General features: G+C 41.6%; 2 protein-coding genes across 9 annotated transcripts in view; one reads left to right on the top strand and one right to left on the bottom strand.

Annotated features, from left to right (window-relative positions):
* LOC103711105 (anaphase-promoting complex subunit 1) overlaps nt 1-8,697 on the top strand; it is a 45,064-nt gene extending 36,367 nt beyond the window's left edge. For 2 of the 8 annotated variants that reach the window (XM_039124306.1, XM_039124305.1), the window contains 5 exons: nt 26-165; nt 237-394; nt 3,884-3,962; nt 4,058-4,156; nt 4,687-5,419. In XM_039124306.1, coding sequence (XP_038980234.1) covers nt 26-165; nt 237-394; nt 3,884-3,962; nt 4,058-4,156; nt 4,687-5,079 — 869 coding nt within the window. In that variant the 3' untranslated portion in view covers nt 5,080-5,419. The other 6 variants (XR_005510926.1, XR_005510927.1, XR_005510925.1 and 3 more) reach the window with 6 other exon arrangements.
* Nucleotides 8,698-8,737: 40 nt separating this feature from the next.
* Nucleotides 8,738-12,036, bottom strand: LOC103709395 (protein ESKIMO 1-like). Its single transcript, XM_039124309.1, has 6 exons — nt 11,858-12,036; nt 11,076-11,819; nt 10,788-10,959; nt 10,498-10,697; nt 10,262-10,420; nt 8,738-9,370 (listed from the first exon to the last, which is right to left on the bottom strand). The coding sequence occupies exons 2-6, from the start codon at nt 11,801-11,803 to the stop codon at nt 9,010-9,012; spliced, it is 1,620 nt and encodes a 539-aa protein (XP_038980237.1). The 5' UTR covers nt 11,804-11,819; nt 11,858-12,036; the 3' UTR covers nt 8,738-9,009.
* Between the last annotated feature and the right edge of the window lie 4,491 nt (nt 12,037-16,527).

Genomic DNA, 16,527 nt, shown 5'->3' with positions numbered 1-16,527 from the left:
GTGTCTTTGGTGTTCTCTTGAAAAGATAAGCCTTGGTGGAGATCGGGAGACAAGAGTGACCCTTTTAATGGTGGTCTGCTATATATAAAGCGGAAAGTTGGGTCTTGTTCTTATGTGGATGACCCAATTGGATGTCAGTCTTTGCTTTCCCGGGCAATGCACAAGGTTGGAACTAATTGCTAGTTCCCCCCTCCAGATATCTTGCTATATTATTAAAGCATCATTCCTGGTTACAGGTTTGTCATGCATCGGAGTTGTGCAGTCCAACCACAGAAATCGACAGTAACTGTGAGCCTGGTTCCTTTAAGGTTGATCAGTTGGTTGGTACGTTTTCTGCTGATCCAAGCTTGATAGCTTTTGCCCAACTTTGCTGTGACTCCTACTGGAACAACAGGCAAGCACCTTGCCTTCTCTTGATCTTTTCAAATTGTTCACTGGTAATGACTATAAATTGAAATCTTTTCTTTTGTTTGATGAACTTATCTTGGGAGCATTCTTTTTGAAGTGTATTTTTTGCAGTTTCAGTTGTAATGTATTTGATTTTGAACATGCAATGAAAAGACTTATTGGCTTAGATTCATGTATTGCCATGTCAGCTGAATATTTATGGTACTATTACTACCTTTACTGAACTTGCAACTTTAATGACAAGCTAAAGTAGAAGAAGATATTTCAGTAGCAGGGACAACCTGGATGCAATTATTATGGGCTAACACATTTAACATACAAGAAACACATGCATATGGACAGCACCTGCATCTCCAAATTTCCTTCCAAATTGATGATGGATCATATATCTATAACTAATGCAATTGGAACCATGTGCTTTAGTAAACGTTATCAGAAGGCAGCAGTTTACTTGCTGAAAGAAGAATAGCTAGCAATTGATGGGAAGTCACATGGCTGGCTATCTGCTTGGTCTGCTTGTCATGAATGGGATTGCTGATACTATAGGTTCTATTTTTGTTTTATTGTTGAAAGCATGATGCACATCTCTTCAAGCAGGATTGGAGCCAAATAATTGCAGAGGGTTGATTTGTCATTTCATGCGCTTGACATCAATGTGGAAGTGGCAAAATACTGCTTGGTTTTTCATGAGAATGTACGGTCTTAGAATTTGCCATTGTCATGGATGATACTTGGGGGTCTCCAACCCAGTTAATGTTGAAACCATGAAGGTCTAGAGGGCATGTAAGAAGATTGCAAGGATGTCTGCCACAAATCTGCAGAATGCAACATAGTGAATAGCATGAGGAGAATAAACAAATTGCCATATGTTGAGAACCTCAGATTAGTTTTAGAGAATTGAATGTTTAGGTGTTAGAATATACTTAGAAAAGGGCATGGCGAAATAGTCATCACCAAAGGTGTATACACCACATCTTGACACCTGGGTATCACCCTGCATGTGGTGGTTCTGGGATATGATTTGAGGAGGGGTTCCAAGTCTTAAGCCAAATAGGATTGGAAACTTTTTTATCATGTGGTCTCACCAAGGATAAGGCACTTGATAGGCTGAAGCAGCAAACACTGTATAGGTAAGTTGACCAAGTTAGTTTGAAGGTACCTTAGCATGGAGCATCATTATATAGGCTGAGAGAAACGGCCAAGATAAATTATCATGGGTAGGTTGAATTAAAATCAATTGTGAGACAAAATTGATTGACCATGGTTATCGATCTGACAAATAATACAAGATCTGGCCATTTGGGTGAACGTGAGTGATCCAGGAGGATTACCAGACTCGATGTGGACCACTTTGGGCACCACAGTTAGGGCTGGATAGGGTCTAGGAGTGAGGGTCGTCACATTGGAAAGCTGAATTGTGAGCCAAATTTTTGAAGGCTATAACTTGGCTGTACGATATCTAATTGAGATTTTTTTTTCAAATTGGGTAATTTTTCGAGCTTTATGATGTGGCGCCACACCCTGAAGGGTGTGACGCAACTGACGATCAGGTTCGAATTTCATTTGGATTCCAAAATAGGCTGGTTAATCTGATTTTTTTTTCGGAAAAGACATTGATCGGAAGTACCTCCCAGTTTAGGAAGAATTAGATGGAGCAATAACGGGTAAAGCTGATGTAGGAGTCGGGATCTATCTTCTGCAGGATTTTAGCTTTTTTGTATTTATTTCTACTAGCCATGTCTATTTTTAGAAAGCTAGCCCTATTCGAATTAAGAGAGGAATCCGATTTGAATTGTGTACGGACGGACCTCATTATTATAAATAGAAGCTAGGTACCTCAGTTTTTGAATCATTAATGAAAGAAAAGGAGATCCAAACTCTAATTTTGCCATTTTTATCTTTATATAAATTTTTTTTTGAGAGATTCAAGTTGAGCAGGTTGAGGGAATTCTTTGTTCTCCCTGATTGGATTATTGAGTTATGGAGGAAAGTTGGCATCAGTTGCCAGAATTGTTAGAAGCAAAGGATAGACATGGACTATTGTTGCTGGATTGGTGGTTGCTGTATCGTTTGTATTCTAGTATAAATAGTAGATTGTAATCTGTTCTAGGAACCTTTTTGCTACTCAAATAATTGGACTTTATCTTTATCTTTAATTTACAATTACTTTTATCATTTATAGTTCCTTTAAATTTATTTTATTTTACCTTTCGAATTTCTTATTTTTAATTTTTGAGTAGGAATTTAGTTTACTAGTAGTGATAAAGTATTTCATAGCCCCAGCTACACCTTGCTTTTCATCCTCCTCCTAGGCGGTGTAATAGTTGCGAAAGTCCTTGAAGGTCAAAGTACCTGAACTACGCTACTATCATCATCGTAGGCCTCTTTTTATCTTCTTTCGGGCTATCTAGATGCTGGGGGCATGCCTACGTGAATGCTTAATCGAGCTATCAGTATTTTTATGCCTCGCTCACCTGTTGATAGAGTAAGGTGTCAACACAATGTCTGTTGGATCTGTATCGAGGCTTGTTTTGGCTAGCACCTGGTTCAGTATAGTATTGGTGCGTATCGTACTGCGTACCGTACCGTGCTGGGATATACCAAACCAAGGAGAGGGAGAGGCAAGAGAGGGAAGCAGGAAGAGGGGCTTACTTGGGCATCGATTGACGTTGGTTGGCATTGATTGGAGCAAGATGAAGGGCCAAGCAAGCAAGATGAGGGGTCGAGTGAGTGATATGAGCGGCTGACCGATTGATGCACACAGCGGAGCTTCGAAGCTCTGATCGTGGCAGCTGGGTGGAGAGAGAATGGAGGGTCGAAGGGCATCAAGGGGGGCTCAGAAGGATTTTAAGGGATCAAACCGTCTCGATTGCTTCAACAATCCCGATTCTTGACCGGTTTGGTTCGGTATGGCTTGAACCGTTGAGTTTGGGATTGTTTGGCATGCCTTGTCTTTATTACTATTGCACGTGGGCTAGCTGGTGCTAGTAGGTACAAAGCAGCATTAAGTCTTTTGAAATGTACCCTGCATGCTTTTAAATACCATGGGACTGGGCCATCCCTATTTTCTATAGAACAGGATGCCCTGTATGGCATGATGGATATCCCGTCCCATCCCAATCTATTTCTTGACTCATCCCGTCTTGACACTCTAGATGGTGGAACACCCTGTCAACCTATTGATATTTAAAACATTGGTACCTTGTTTATGTTCATCCAGTTTTATTCTTTTGTTAAGTCAACTCCTTGGATTATAATCTCTCATATACATGTGTTTGTGCACAAGGGCACAAGGCTACAAGTGTTGTTTACTGGTCCGATGCCAGCTGGGCACGGGCACGGCATATGGCATGTGGTAGTGCTATGTGTCACTGTAATGATATGTTCTGGCCCATACTGATTAGAGTGGATACAACATTTTAATCCTTGCACAGGAAAACTTGTATATTTAATCAATTTATTTTGTAAATTGCAGATCGGATGCCGATTTCCAGGAGTTCTGCTCGCAAGTACTATTTGAGTGTGTTAGCAAAGACAGGCCAGCTCTCCTACAGGTGCTTTATGGCTTTATTGAATCTTTTCTCATTTGTTACCTTCTTATTCAACATTGATGCTTCAGGGAGCTGATTATTCATGATGGTGTATACAGGTCTATTTGTCATTGTACACGATGATTGGATCAATGTGGGAACAGGTGAAAAGTGGTGCTCTTGTTTTTCAAGATTCACTTTTTCTTTCCAGTTTAAAAGTAAGTACTCGTAACTTTATCTTCTCTTGTTGAAAACTCTTTCTGAAACTAAGGACAAAAAGGTTTCAAAGATAGAAAATGTTCATGGAAGCTGCAGCGTTAGTTTGAACAACCGATAATGTGAATTTGAAAATATGAAAAATGAGTGACCTTGGTAGAGTGAAAAGCTTACCGCTCTCTTAGATAATCCTGAAGCAATACCAGGGTACTGCTTTCATTTCTATGAGCTTAGATGGTTCATTTATTTCTTCTGTATGAGTACAGCACCTTATATCTGCACTTATTATGAAATTCTTGTTTACCGTAAGTTTTTCTTGTGATATTTACTGATGATGTTCCCATGACATCAATCGCTAAATGTTAATTCATCTGGCTTAGTTTTTTTATTTGTTTTAAATCAGCATTTCAGTTGTCATTTTATTTTGATAACTGCAACTTTACTAGCATAAATTAATTTAGAAATGTCTTTTGTTGATTCTAACTGTAACTATATGTACTGATGGGAGATTTTGTTGCATGTCATCCTGTAGCTTGCACTAGCGTACAATGAGGCTTTGATCAGTGGCAAACTGTCTTGTAACGGAAGCGGCATCATTCAGTTAACATTCATGGAATCCATCAGGAAACGCATTGAAGAGATTCTGGCAAATTCCAAAATGCTCAGGCACAACTTTCTCGTCTATTTAGATTTGGGGAAGTGGCCCAATAACCAAATTGATGGGGATTGGATGGATGCTGTGCATCTTTCTTGGTATCTTCTTTGGTATGACATACCACCTCCTTATGTTGTGAAGTCAGCAATTCGGAAGATCAAGCTAAAGACTCCCATATCTTTGTCCATGGTTCCTTTTCTGCATCTGTTACTGCCAACAACTCATGCCAAAGGAATCACTGAGATTGACAAATTTATTTCAAGAGGCTGAAAACTTCTTAGAGCAGGATGGTTGTGCATCGCTGAAGGAACAAATCTTGTCTGGTTGTTCAGTTCTGTCTCGATGTTATGGCAAGTAGTTCTTCATGAGCCTTCTGTTTCATAGGGTGGAAACTACTAGTTCTTGTCTATCATATGTTCAGCCAAATTATCAAAGCCATGAAAAAAGGTATAGAGAGCTGGTTCGGCCAACATTCTGCATCATTTAATTTGCATAAAACGACTTTCTTTATTGCAGCTGGTGAAATTGTACTCTTCTGTAAATTAAACTGCCTCCTGGCGTTGATTAAACTACTGAATCTATGATATTGAATGCACTCAGCTTTTTCACACCTTTGTAATCAAGGTCCGCCGTACTGGTACCGGTCGGCGTACCGGTGGCCGGCCGGACCGGTACGGTACTGGTCCGGTCCGGTCCGTACCGGCCGGTACCGGTGGTTTCAAAAACCACAGCGCGCGGCGCTGTGGTTCTAAAAAAAAAAAATATCGTACCGGCCGGTACGAGCTCCGAACCGGCCGGTACGGGCCCGAACCGGCCGGTACGGGCTCCGAACCGGCCGGTACGGGCCCGAACCGGCCGGTACGGGCCCGAACCGGCCGGTACGCACCCGTACCGGCCGGTTCGGATAAAAAACCGGGAAATACCGGTTTTTTATCCGTTCCGGTACCGGTCTAGGACCGGACCGGTACGTACCGGCCCGTACCGGCCGGTACGGGCCGGTACGGCATTCCATGTTTGTAATTAATATTGCTAGTATTTTCAATTTTCCTAGTCTACTTGGTAATCATTTAGATGATTATATCACCTGAATATGACTACATGCTGGTTCATCAAGGTATAGTCACAAAATCCTGTGTACAACCAATTAGTGAATGAAAGAAATGACAGATTGATACTGGTTTCTAATATTTCAGGCAACTTACTAGAAGAATTTCAAGGACAAAAATTGCTTTAAAGGTATGATGTTGATATTGGGCAACAATATCCTGGGTGTGAGTATAATTATTTGCATCGTAAATACTAAATAGGAGGATTTTGAGGAGGATATATGATAAGGTACATATGTTTGAAGTTAGAATAGAAATGTATGCTCCTTGTAGAATAGAAATGTATCAAGTAGGTAAATACCATTTGTGTGAGCATGTCTCATGCAGGTACTGTTGTATTTGATTATTCCTGTTAATTGATTGTTGATCATGCGAAGGAATGTAGAGACCGGAGCTATAAAAAAACATAGAATTGACACTTGTAAATAAGTAAATGGATCGAATAATTTCAGTCTAATTTGACTTAGAGCTCTTATGAAATGCTTCACCACAGATTGCTCAGATGGCTGTAGTTCATTAAGGACCCAAAAGAAGCTAGTCAGGATACAAACATTTATGATATACAGAACTATAAGTACCTGTAGAGCAGGGTTCCCAACCTTCTCATAATACTTAATTCTATGCTAATTGCGTCTTGATTCAGGGTGTCACACCATGATTAATTGTGGAGGCATGTTCTGCCTGAGTAATCAGCAAATCCTGCCTATGAATATGCAACCCTTAGTGATGGAGCATCTAAATGTAAAAGTCAGGGCTATGCTTTCTAGATATTTTTAGTATTGATTTAGGTTTCACTTAGTGCTTTTAGTGTGGATATGACTTGCCTATTTTCTTTTTCTTAAATGAAGGATGAATAAATTACTCTTGCATTGCCCCCATTAGGTTAATAGTCTCAAAAATGTCGACAATGCAAAATTTTAGCTTTTGCGTGTCTATAATTTTCTCCTACATTTCTAGGTTTGTTTGTTTTTCTAGAGCATTTTGTTTCATACAAATGTATCTGAGTTGTCAATAGGGTTTTGTAATGGTTTTCAGTAACATCAAATGCAGCTGACATATTGGATATCATGGATTAACTCTTTACAAGGTTTCGGGATTCATAATTTTTTGAGGCCTGCTGAATCCGTTATGTGGGAGGTCGGAGTGGACTCGTAAGATGAATGTGGAAGGAACTAAATCTGATGGATGAGCACCAACTTGATTGTACCTTGTAAATGATGTTTGTGTGATGTTTCTAGTAGGATCGAAGGCAAAAGATTTGGATTAATTCTAAATCCTGCATATTACCAGAATTATTATACGATAGAATACTGAGGTAAAAGAATTACAAACAGTAATATTTCTGACAAAATTCGTATTAGTTTGTAGGTACTGCCATAATAGATGGAAATTAATGCTGGTATAGATGTTTCTTGGACATAATTGACAGACGAGACAAAGAAATATCAGCAATATATGGAAATCAACATGTGATGGAAAGTAGTTTGAATTGTGTCTACTGTAATATGAGAAATGTCGGAAAAGCCTCAAGGAAGCACTGAAGAAACAGAACAATTTTCTACATAGATAGCAGAATTTGGGTATATCGCTTATTGGATCTGTTACCCAAGTCACTGGTTGTATACTCCACTTATTTGCAACTCTGTTTCTCAAGCTTATTTTTTATGAAATGATGTCAGTTTGCAGTACTATTCATTTTTGTGGTAAAGGTGCATGGTTGGAATGTCACGTGATTTTGTGACTAGGGATACGTCGCTGAGAATGAGCCCCAAAAGCTGAGGTTTTTGCTGCAGTTTCAGAAAAAAGGTGCAGAAATCCTATCATTTGTAAATTGTACATCATCTTATCTGAGATGAGACCGAGTCGACAGGTAAATTTCTATTTATCAATTATGTTTATGTTTTTCTGTTTGTGTTGCGCTAATCTACTTCAAAATCAAAAAAAATACTCTTTTGTTCAAATTCAGGAACTTGTCATGAAAATTTTTTCCACGTAAGCAATGTACTGGTTTGGCTATACTGATTTTTTCTTGCACAATTGGCTTTGCTTTCTAATTTCTGTGACAGCCGAACATATGAAAGGTGGTGCAGTAGAATAAGAATTGGTTGCACCTGCCAATGCTAAAGTTACCATCTTCTTCAGGGACATGCAATAATTATGAATTTTGCATTGGATGCACCAGACGGTAGAAATCAGTAAATCCGTTTAGTTGTTGGCTGGGTCCCAAATTGTTTATCTGGTGATAATATAAATTAGGTGAGTTTAAGTGTGATTGCTGCTCCTTTTCTCTTTCATTTACAAGTTCCCGTGGCCATTTTCATGTCTGTTTTCTTTTTAAATGACGCTGAGTTGCAGATAAGAGTGATGCCACCCTCCACTTTCCCCTTTGAATTCTGAGGCCCAGGAGAGCGGAAGGGAATATTGGATTAGACGTTCATGGCAAGGCACGTGTGTAGAATACATGAAATTATTATTTTAGGGAAAAAATCACAGAAGTGGGCTGAATTTGATCCAATATCGCCTAATTAAAACTCAAATTGACCACCCCAAGACGTAGTTGACTAATTGGACCTTGTCTACCTAAACTAAGCCTACTAAATCCCCTCCATCCATTCAACTTGAACCACTCTTCATGTTCCGTTCCAGTGACAGGACTTCAAGAAATGTTGGGGATGTTCTTCCAAATATGTTTCACAACTCAATCCTAAGAGTATTCCACGTCCGGATGTTCATCTAAACAGATGACGAGACTTGTGTAACCGTACGATGTTTATTTTTTTTTCAAAACGTTTTTTTTTTTTAAGTTCGCAGTTATTCTCCTCTCCAAGTGCAAATGAAATATACAATTAGAGGAAGCCATGTGTCACAACCAACAGCGTGGCGGTGGCAGCCATCATATCAACAGGCGAACGCCCTCTCCAGTCCGTTCCGAACGTCCTAATAATATAAGCTCTCTCTTCCATGCCATTAGCAGTCTGCCACGCCACCCCCAGATGTTCCCAAAAATACGAACATTTAAAAAATAAAATCATCAAAGGGGAAAGAAAAGAAAAGAAAAGAGGAAGTGTAACGACAAAAAAAGAGGCATGATGGATCAGATGCGCCAAGGGCTGGAGGCGATGCGGGCGTAGAGGAACTCGTTCCAGATGTCCGGGAGGCCCGGGAGGCACCAGTGGATGCAGTCGGCGTAGGTGGCCGGGTCCGCCTGCTGCTCCGGCGTCAGCAGCTTTCCCTGCCGCAGCGTGTGGACGGAGGTGTGCGCGTCCTTCCGGAGCTCCGACAGCGCGGTGATGCTGAGGAACCAGACCGGCACCTTCCTCATGGACCTCGTCACGTTCGTCGCCACGTCGAATAGCCGCCAGTCCGTCCCCACGTCCAGCGCGTGCGGCAGGTTCGTCACTGGTTGCGTCTCCTGTGCGCACTTTATCCCGTTTGGGTTGTCCCACTCCTCGCTCCTATATATATTTTATATGCATCATACAAATCATCATCACCATCACCATATACGACAGCTAATCTAATCTAATCTAATCTAATCTAAATGATCTGTAGCCCTTTATGGTTGATTATGATGACAATGATGTAAATTAATTATGAGATCGCCAAAAGCAACCAAGCGCGGCCTACAGACAGATTATTTGCTTCGAGACAAAACACTTTAGTATCAGGACCTGAAATGGTTGCTAGCTAATTACGATAGAATATTTGGCCAGAAAGGTAGCGGGTTATTGGAGTACGGTTATCACGTTAGAAATTGTAAAAGTTATAAAGTGATTTATATGAGTGCTGGGTGGGCCCTGGGGTTTGTTAGAGGCCTACATATAAAGGGATTCTGTTTTTCAACAGCAAGTCGCTTTTTCTAGGTTCTTGTTGAGGTGAAATCGCTTTTTCTAGATGATGGTCCTTGGCTTCTTTTTTCACTCATGTCGCCTTTAACCATAAATAATTCGGTAACAGTCTTCTGGGGTATCCCCTAACTAGTAACAATGGTGGTAAGATTCTCCTAGCTACAGATGCCGCCTGGCTAGCTGGCCCTGACATCCAGGGCAAATCGATTTGGACGTCGGCTGGCGAAGGAAACTTGTATTCCCATCCTGCCATCTAAATCATAAAAATCCATCAACATTGTGAGGGCTTTGGACCACGAAGACGGGTCCAAGTTGGCTGGCCAAGGACACGGACGTCGTATACTAGAATTCTAAGATCTATCCGTCTTATTAAAAGAAAAAAAAAAGAAAAGTTAGTTACGATCCAGTGTCCCTATGTGAATGGTCGAGTTATTCTTCTTCCCCGCCCGCCAAGAGGAAGGAGAAAAAGAAAGAGGAGGAAGATGCGGTGGTCCTTACTTGATATGGTTAGGAGACATGCTCATGAAGAACACCATCGTTCGCTGGGGATCCACATTCTTTTCCACCCACTTAGCCCATGTCTTGAGGACCCTCCTGTAGGCTTTAGGCCGGTCTACCTCATCATACTCCGTTGCTCCCTCGTCGAACGACCCTCGCCTGTTTGCTCCAGATTAGAGACATCCACCATCAGGACATGAAATTGAATTTACTCCTCAGCTAATTAAAATACTCACAGGACTTTCATGTTGAAGGTGTTCATCCACCAGATGTAGGTATTGAAGATGAGGTAGTCCACTCCCTTCCAGTTCTTCCCGTGCTTGTTGATCGATTCCGGCATGATGATCCGGTTCTGAATGCTGTGCAAGTTTGGATCGTCCGAGTTCGATTCCACCAGGAACGGCGCCCAGTAGAACTCCACCGCTGCATCGTACTCCTTCACATTCCGAACAATTAATCCAATCAGATTATTTTCGCGGCAGCTCGTCGTCGTCGTCACAGTTTTAACGCAAAACCAGTTTGTTACCTCGACTCGGAAGACATTGAGCGAGCCGTTCTTCACAAGCGTCTTCTTGCCCGGAATACCGCCGGACTGGGCCAGGCACACCATGGACTCCCACTGGTTCCGGTTCAACGAGTCCCCCACAAACATCAGCCTCTTCCCCCTTAGCCTCTCCAAGAATATCCTCGCATCGAACCTTAATTTCAAATCAGACACACCGAGACCCAAATAGAAATCCTCAAATTCAGATGGCACAACCCAATTAACCATGCCCTTTGAATTAATTGAACCAAAAAAATTCAGAACACTCACCGAGGCAGGTTGCAATCCCGAGGCTGCCACCGCCACTTCTGGTGGGTATCGTCCTTCCTGCCATTCCTCATGCACGTAACCTGCTCTGTGAGGAACTCGCACTCGTGCTCCTTGTAAATTGGGCTTGTCACGTTGTCGTACACCCACTGGCCGGTGAACAGGTCGCACCCCTCCGGCACGCTCACCACCGTTCGCTCCAGGACCACCGTCCGATCCTCCTTGACCTCCGCCTCGCCCGACCTCTCCTCGTCTTTGGCCTTCTCCTTGGGCTCCGGCTGGGCCACTCGCCCCTCGCGGGCCTCCTGCTTGATCACCGGCAGCCGAATCCCAGGGCCGTTCTCGTCCTCGAAAACCACCTTGGTGCGGCGACTCTTCTCTAGCTCGTCTTGGCGGCGGGGTTCCACCTCCGTCGTTGACCTCTCCGTGCTCTTGGGCTGGCCGCTTGGTTGGTGGTTCTCCGCCTGGGGGTCTTCTTGTTGGGTGGAGGAGAGGTCTTGCTGCTGGTGGGAGACGACCTCCTGGGACTTGGCTCTGCTTCTGGAGGAGAAAGGGAACTCGGCGATGGACTTGACGTCCTCGTTGTACATGAACAGGGCGAAGAGGAAGACCGAGAAGACGACAACGAAGATCGAGAGGTTGCCGTTCTTCCGGCCATTAAACGCTGCTTGCTTCATCATGAACGGCTCCGGCGTGAAAATAGACGACGACTTCCGGCGAGCGAAAAGCATATCGGAGAAGGAATTGGAATTCGGAGGTTTTTCTTTTTCTTTTTTGAGAAACAGGAATTCGGATTTCGTTTGAAGCACGATAGGGCGAGGGAGAAGATGGAGGAGTGGATATAGAGAGAGGAAAGGAGTAGGTTTAAGGGTGGGGACTGGGGTGGTTCGGTGGGTTGAGGCTTTCCTGAGGGAGGAGGTCGTCTAGTTTGGATGGTGAGGCTTCCCTTCCTACTCTTTATTCAGGCCCCACTAGAGGCTAAACGGAAAAAAGTAAAAACTTTATTTAAGACTCTAGTTGATGAAGAAGGTGATCGGGTCAAGGAGTAACATGTAAGCTTGTGGAAAGGGGGAGTTCTCTTTATTTGGTGGGTGTCTTGGTACAGGAAGCAGCGGAGGCCGTAAAGTTTCGAATTTGTTTATCGTTGGGTGGAAAGGAGCTATCTGTATGATTGGATTTGCTGTGTCGGAAGCAAGTGGAGTGGGTGGATCCATGCAATGTTCATCAAGCCATGCATGGTCCCTCTATATTGGATGCCTTGGGCTCTCCTTCGGTTGGGATATAAAGCATCCACTTTTATGCGGAATTTTTGTAATTTGTACTCCCAAGCCCCCAGCTTTTATTGTGTGCTTATATACTTGGAAGAATGGACGAATTAGGGATATAAGTCTATGGGTTAGGTATGGACCCAGAGTGGGTCCCAGCTCTCTAGTTGGTACCCGATGACCCGACTTTTTCCCATAATTAAGTGGCTGATCTGTGCCTTTCCTCTTGACTGATGTTCGTATGTATGTATACAGGCACATACATTTACAGACGTGTATATATATACGTGTGTGTATTAAAAGAAGAAATATGTAAAACTCATCTAATTTTTATTGACATAATAAAATGTAGTGAATGTAGGATTTGAATTCAGGTTTCTTGCAATAACAAATCTCGCTATAGTCTAAAATGCTCTCATATGAGTTGATGGTAGTTTTTCAAGAAAAAAATGGGTTGACGGTATACTTAAATATGGATTTCTTTTTTTTTGGTACAAAATATGCGCCATATACTAAAAAGCAAATAATTGAATATGGTTTAATGTGATATACCCCAAAGGAGCTTGGTATTGCTAGTCAAAGGATTAAATGATAGAAGAGTTGAAGAAAACTTTGATACTTTAAGGGCGTGTTTAGTTCACGACTGAAATTTGAGTATTAGGAAAGAGTAAGAATTGAAATTGAAATCTGCATTAAATTTGAGTATTAGGGAAGAGTAAGAATTAGCTTTGTGGGGATTGAGATGAGAATTGGAATGGGAATAGGATTTTCTTCAACCAAATAGCTGGAATGGCAGTCACTTATTTCTATTTCCATTACATAGTCCAACTTTCTCCAATAAAATATGCCCTAAAACGCATAGAATGGATATGATGATGTTCCAACTTTCAAATAGGGACCTCAACAAGAGTGCCAGTTGTATCATATACCGTGGAGCCAATTCTTTGGCCTATGAACCTGAAGCAGTCCATTCACTAGCTTATTCTCCCTAGGACGGACGTCACGGACCACATGGACTCAGACGTCGATGCCTATCAAAAAATGGTTCCCGTGCATTACAATTCAGAGTCATATATTTTTAAGTTGCTATCATTGAATCAAATGGTTCGGGTAGGAGGATTCTATCCAAGGAGATCATGGTCTTTGATGGCGCTACATAATATTTGACAAGTCAATTCTCCCTTTTGAGTAAAGAAGAGCTATTACTCCACATGTTCCCCCGAAAATAATGTAAGATATCAACATTTGACCACCTTCCATTATTCTCCGGGTGGCTACCAGATCCCAAGTCTATCTCCTCAAGTTTTCTTTTCTCCGGCGTCACCATCAAACATGTACTTCAAACTGTGCCCACACGCTTGCAGGCAGGCACTCAAAGTAAAGCAGCCCCGAACCAAACGCCTGCGAGAGCCACCAACCAAGCTCACCAAGTTCTGGAGTGGGACTGTGCATCGATGGATCGTAAAACTTAATAAATCCCAGCATAGAATTAATGGTCCATGTAGCTTTGTATTTGAACAAAGTAAGAACAAAGCAACCTCCTAACTCTGTACTCATATGCTTAATATATGAGGAATCACGCATTGGCTTGCGTGCATTGTTCAGGGATGGCTGGAGGGAAATCACTTTCTCTTCAAGTGAGAGCAAACACCAACTGAAGTTAAGAGGGTCTCTCCTGTTCCACCGGTTGTTTTGATAGAGATACCAACCCCCGAGGAATGTCGGTAACCGTTGAGTCTGTTCCCGTTCATTGAAGTATCCCATTCATGATGCATGAGACATCGGATGTGGTTGGTGGGGCTGCAACATATAATCTGATAAAAGATGAAGAGACTGTACGTAGTGGGTACCAACTAAACAGAGTAGAAACTCATTTATAAACCTAAACATATGTTGATTATGAGTAGGCTTGTTGTCAATAAAATACTGATGGTGGATGCATGCGATGGTACAGAGTCAGCTATGGGGGACTGCAGCATGTCTTTCCTAGTCCCTTCCTTCTGCTTTGCAATAGTCTCATATTTTTTTAGGTATGAGCTCAATTATATTTTAAACTGCAGATAGGAATTACATTAGACCACGAGTCCTAGTTCTATCGCCTCCCCCCACCCACCACACAGGAAATTACAAAGGAGACTCAATTTGAAATTTTAGATGCAAGATCATGTCCTATAGAGAATGTACTGTTTTGGATATTTCTCTCAGGAAGAATGCAGCACTGGGGTGGTGACTTATAACAACTCTCGCTTAAAATTTAGTGAACAAAAGACCAAGAATATTGATCTTTCATAGAACCAGCTTGAACTACATAATGGCAGTGATTACGTTTTAGATTGTTAGAACTCTCTGCACATCCATGAAATCTCCTAGAGAATGAATTCCAAAGTAACCTTGCCAAGAGTTTGCAACTCGTGTTAAGCAAGAGACCAATCCAAGACTCCAATCACAGGCATCCAGCGCCTCCCTTTCCAGTCACTTACTTTTTCTTCTTCTTCTTCTTCTTTTTATTTTTTGAAGTAAAGGGAGGCTTTTAGCGCGAAAAAAAAAAAAAAAAAAAGTAAAGGGAGGCTGAAACAAGCCACCCCAGCATTTACGTACTTTTTCTAATAGTTAATAGTTCAACTTTTTGAACGGCTTCCACTTAACCCGACTGGCCGGCCCCAGCCCAGACTCGATTTAACCGTGCCATCATTCACAATTACACCACTTTTTCCAGCCCTCTCATGTTCACTTGCTGCTCCACCTGTTGCAGTCTTGTACCAACCACGCTTTGGGATCTGCTAAAGTTGAATTGTTCTAAATTTAATATGTTGTGAGTCCTTTCTAGAGTGTAAAAGAACTTCCTAACTTCAACATTATTTTCTAGGCTAATGCTCTTCGAAGTTCCCCCTCTTCCGCGTAATACTTGTGTCATACTTATCCTTCCATATCAACTATAATCAATAAACTGTGATTCTTTCTGTTCCAACAACATCATAACTTCTCCTTGTTTACTATGAAATAACAACTCAAAGCAATCAATCTTGGTAGTCGCAATAGGAAAGCATCGGCCTCCATAGTGTGACAATCGATTTACCAGAATACTTGCAAAGAGAGACCCACATCCACCTGCTTTTAAGTCATGAGTTAGCTTTAGCATTTTATTGTGTGACCATTACCCAACAGATAAGCCTGAGGTTGACCTAGCACATATGCTCTGATAGTCTTAGTGAACTATATACTTGACCAAGGTTGTTGAGAACCAATTTTAGGTTTCACTAGCATACTTAAAAAGTATCTCTTCAATCCACTACTTTTTTGGTTTTCTAGACTCATGATATCGAGCCTCAAAGCTACCGCCAAACTCTGAATCATAGTATGCTTGAGATTTTCGAATCACCAGACCGTAGTTTTTTGCCATAAAAAAATGGAGAGCGGGTTGGGTGAATTACCTGGATTTGACATTTCACATAGTCGTTGATAAATATGCAAGAGCGGATTTTTGGTCCATGACCAACGTTTATTTATACGGAAAACCTGTTTAGGGTTTGGAGCTGCTGAATATTATTCATGGTGAACATTGTGTGGGGCTGATTCTTTTCTTGCTAACTAGTTTGTGGTTCCCTTTCACAGTTTATCACTCTTCTGTTTATTAACATGTAACCCGTTTTTTTTTTCAAAGAAAAAAATATTTTTAACATGTACATGATATGCATGAGTTGGGACTTGTCCTGGCAGTTATAACCCTCCACCTAGCAACCAAAGGTTCAGGATTTTTGGATCATTATAGAATGGATAGGTCTTGGTCCCTTTCTCTCAAGCAGGAAAGGGAAAAAAAAATGGTAACATGATGTGCTGCCTAGTTTGATTCTTAAATGAGAGAATAAGTTCATACGGTAATAATAAAGCGGGCCTTTTTACAAAAGGACCAAAGATAGATCCTATTTTAGAGGCCAGATTTTGGATGGCAAATCATCCAAGCACCTAATCTGATATAATATATCAAAGGAGGTTGTGGTAACTAGCATACTACTTTCCCTTGTAAACTGAATCCCAAATTTGAATTATCTAATACAGCTGGCTGCAAAAACTTACTGCAATTGAGGTACACGACTCACTGTGGAATGCTGAAAAGCGTCTTGCTCACCAGGGAGGCTGGTTTTAAGTGGTAGAAAAATCTCACTTGTATTCCTTTTTAGCCCATCAAAAAA

This window comes from Phoenix dactylifera, chromosome 3 (assembly GCF_009389715.1).
Source record: "Phoenix dactylifera cultivar Barhee BC4 chromosome 3, palm_55x_up_171113_PBpolish2nd_filt_p, whole genome shotgun sequence".
Classification (NCBI taxonomy): Eukaryota; Viridiplantae; Streptophyta; class Magnoliopsida; order Arecales; family Arecaceae; genus Phoenix; species Phoenix dactylifera.
The sequence above is the reverse complement of the archived record's forward strand: the minus strand, read 5'-3'. Positions and strand labels throughout refer to the sequence as shown.

Bases quoted from the DNA above. Each gene is read 5' to 3' on its own strand.
- LOC103709395 (XM_039124309.1), bottom strand. From the start codon at position 11,803: ATGCTTTTCGCTCGCCGGAAGTCGTCGTCTATTTTCACGCCGGAGCCG. The intron at 10,698-10,787 runs GTAACAAACTGG...CGGAATGTGAAG, and splicing joins TCAATGTCTTCCGAGTCGAG to GAGTACGATGCAGCGGTGGA. The intron at 10,421-10,497 runs GTGAGTATTTTA...TGGAGCAAACAG, and splicing joins ACCTTCAACATGAAAGTCCT to GCGAGGGTCGTTCGACGAGG.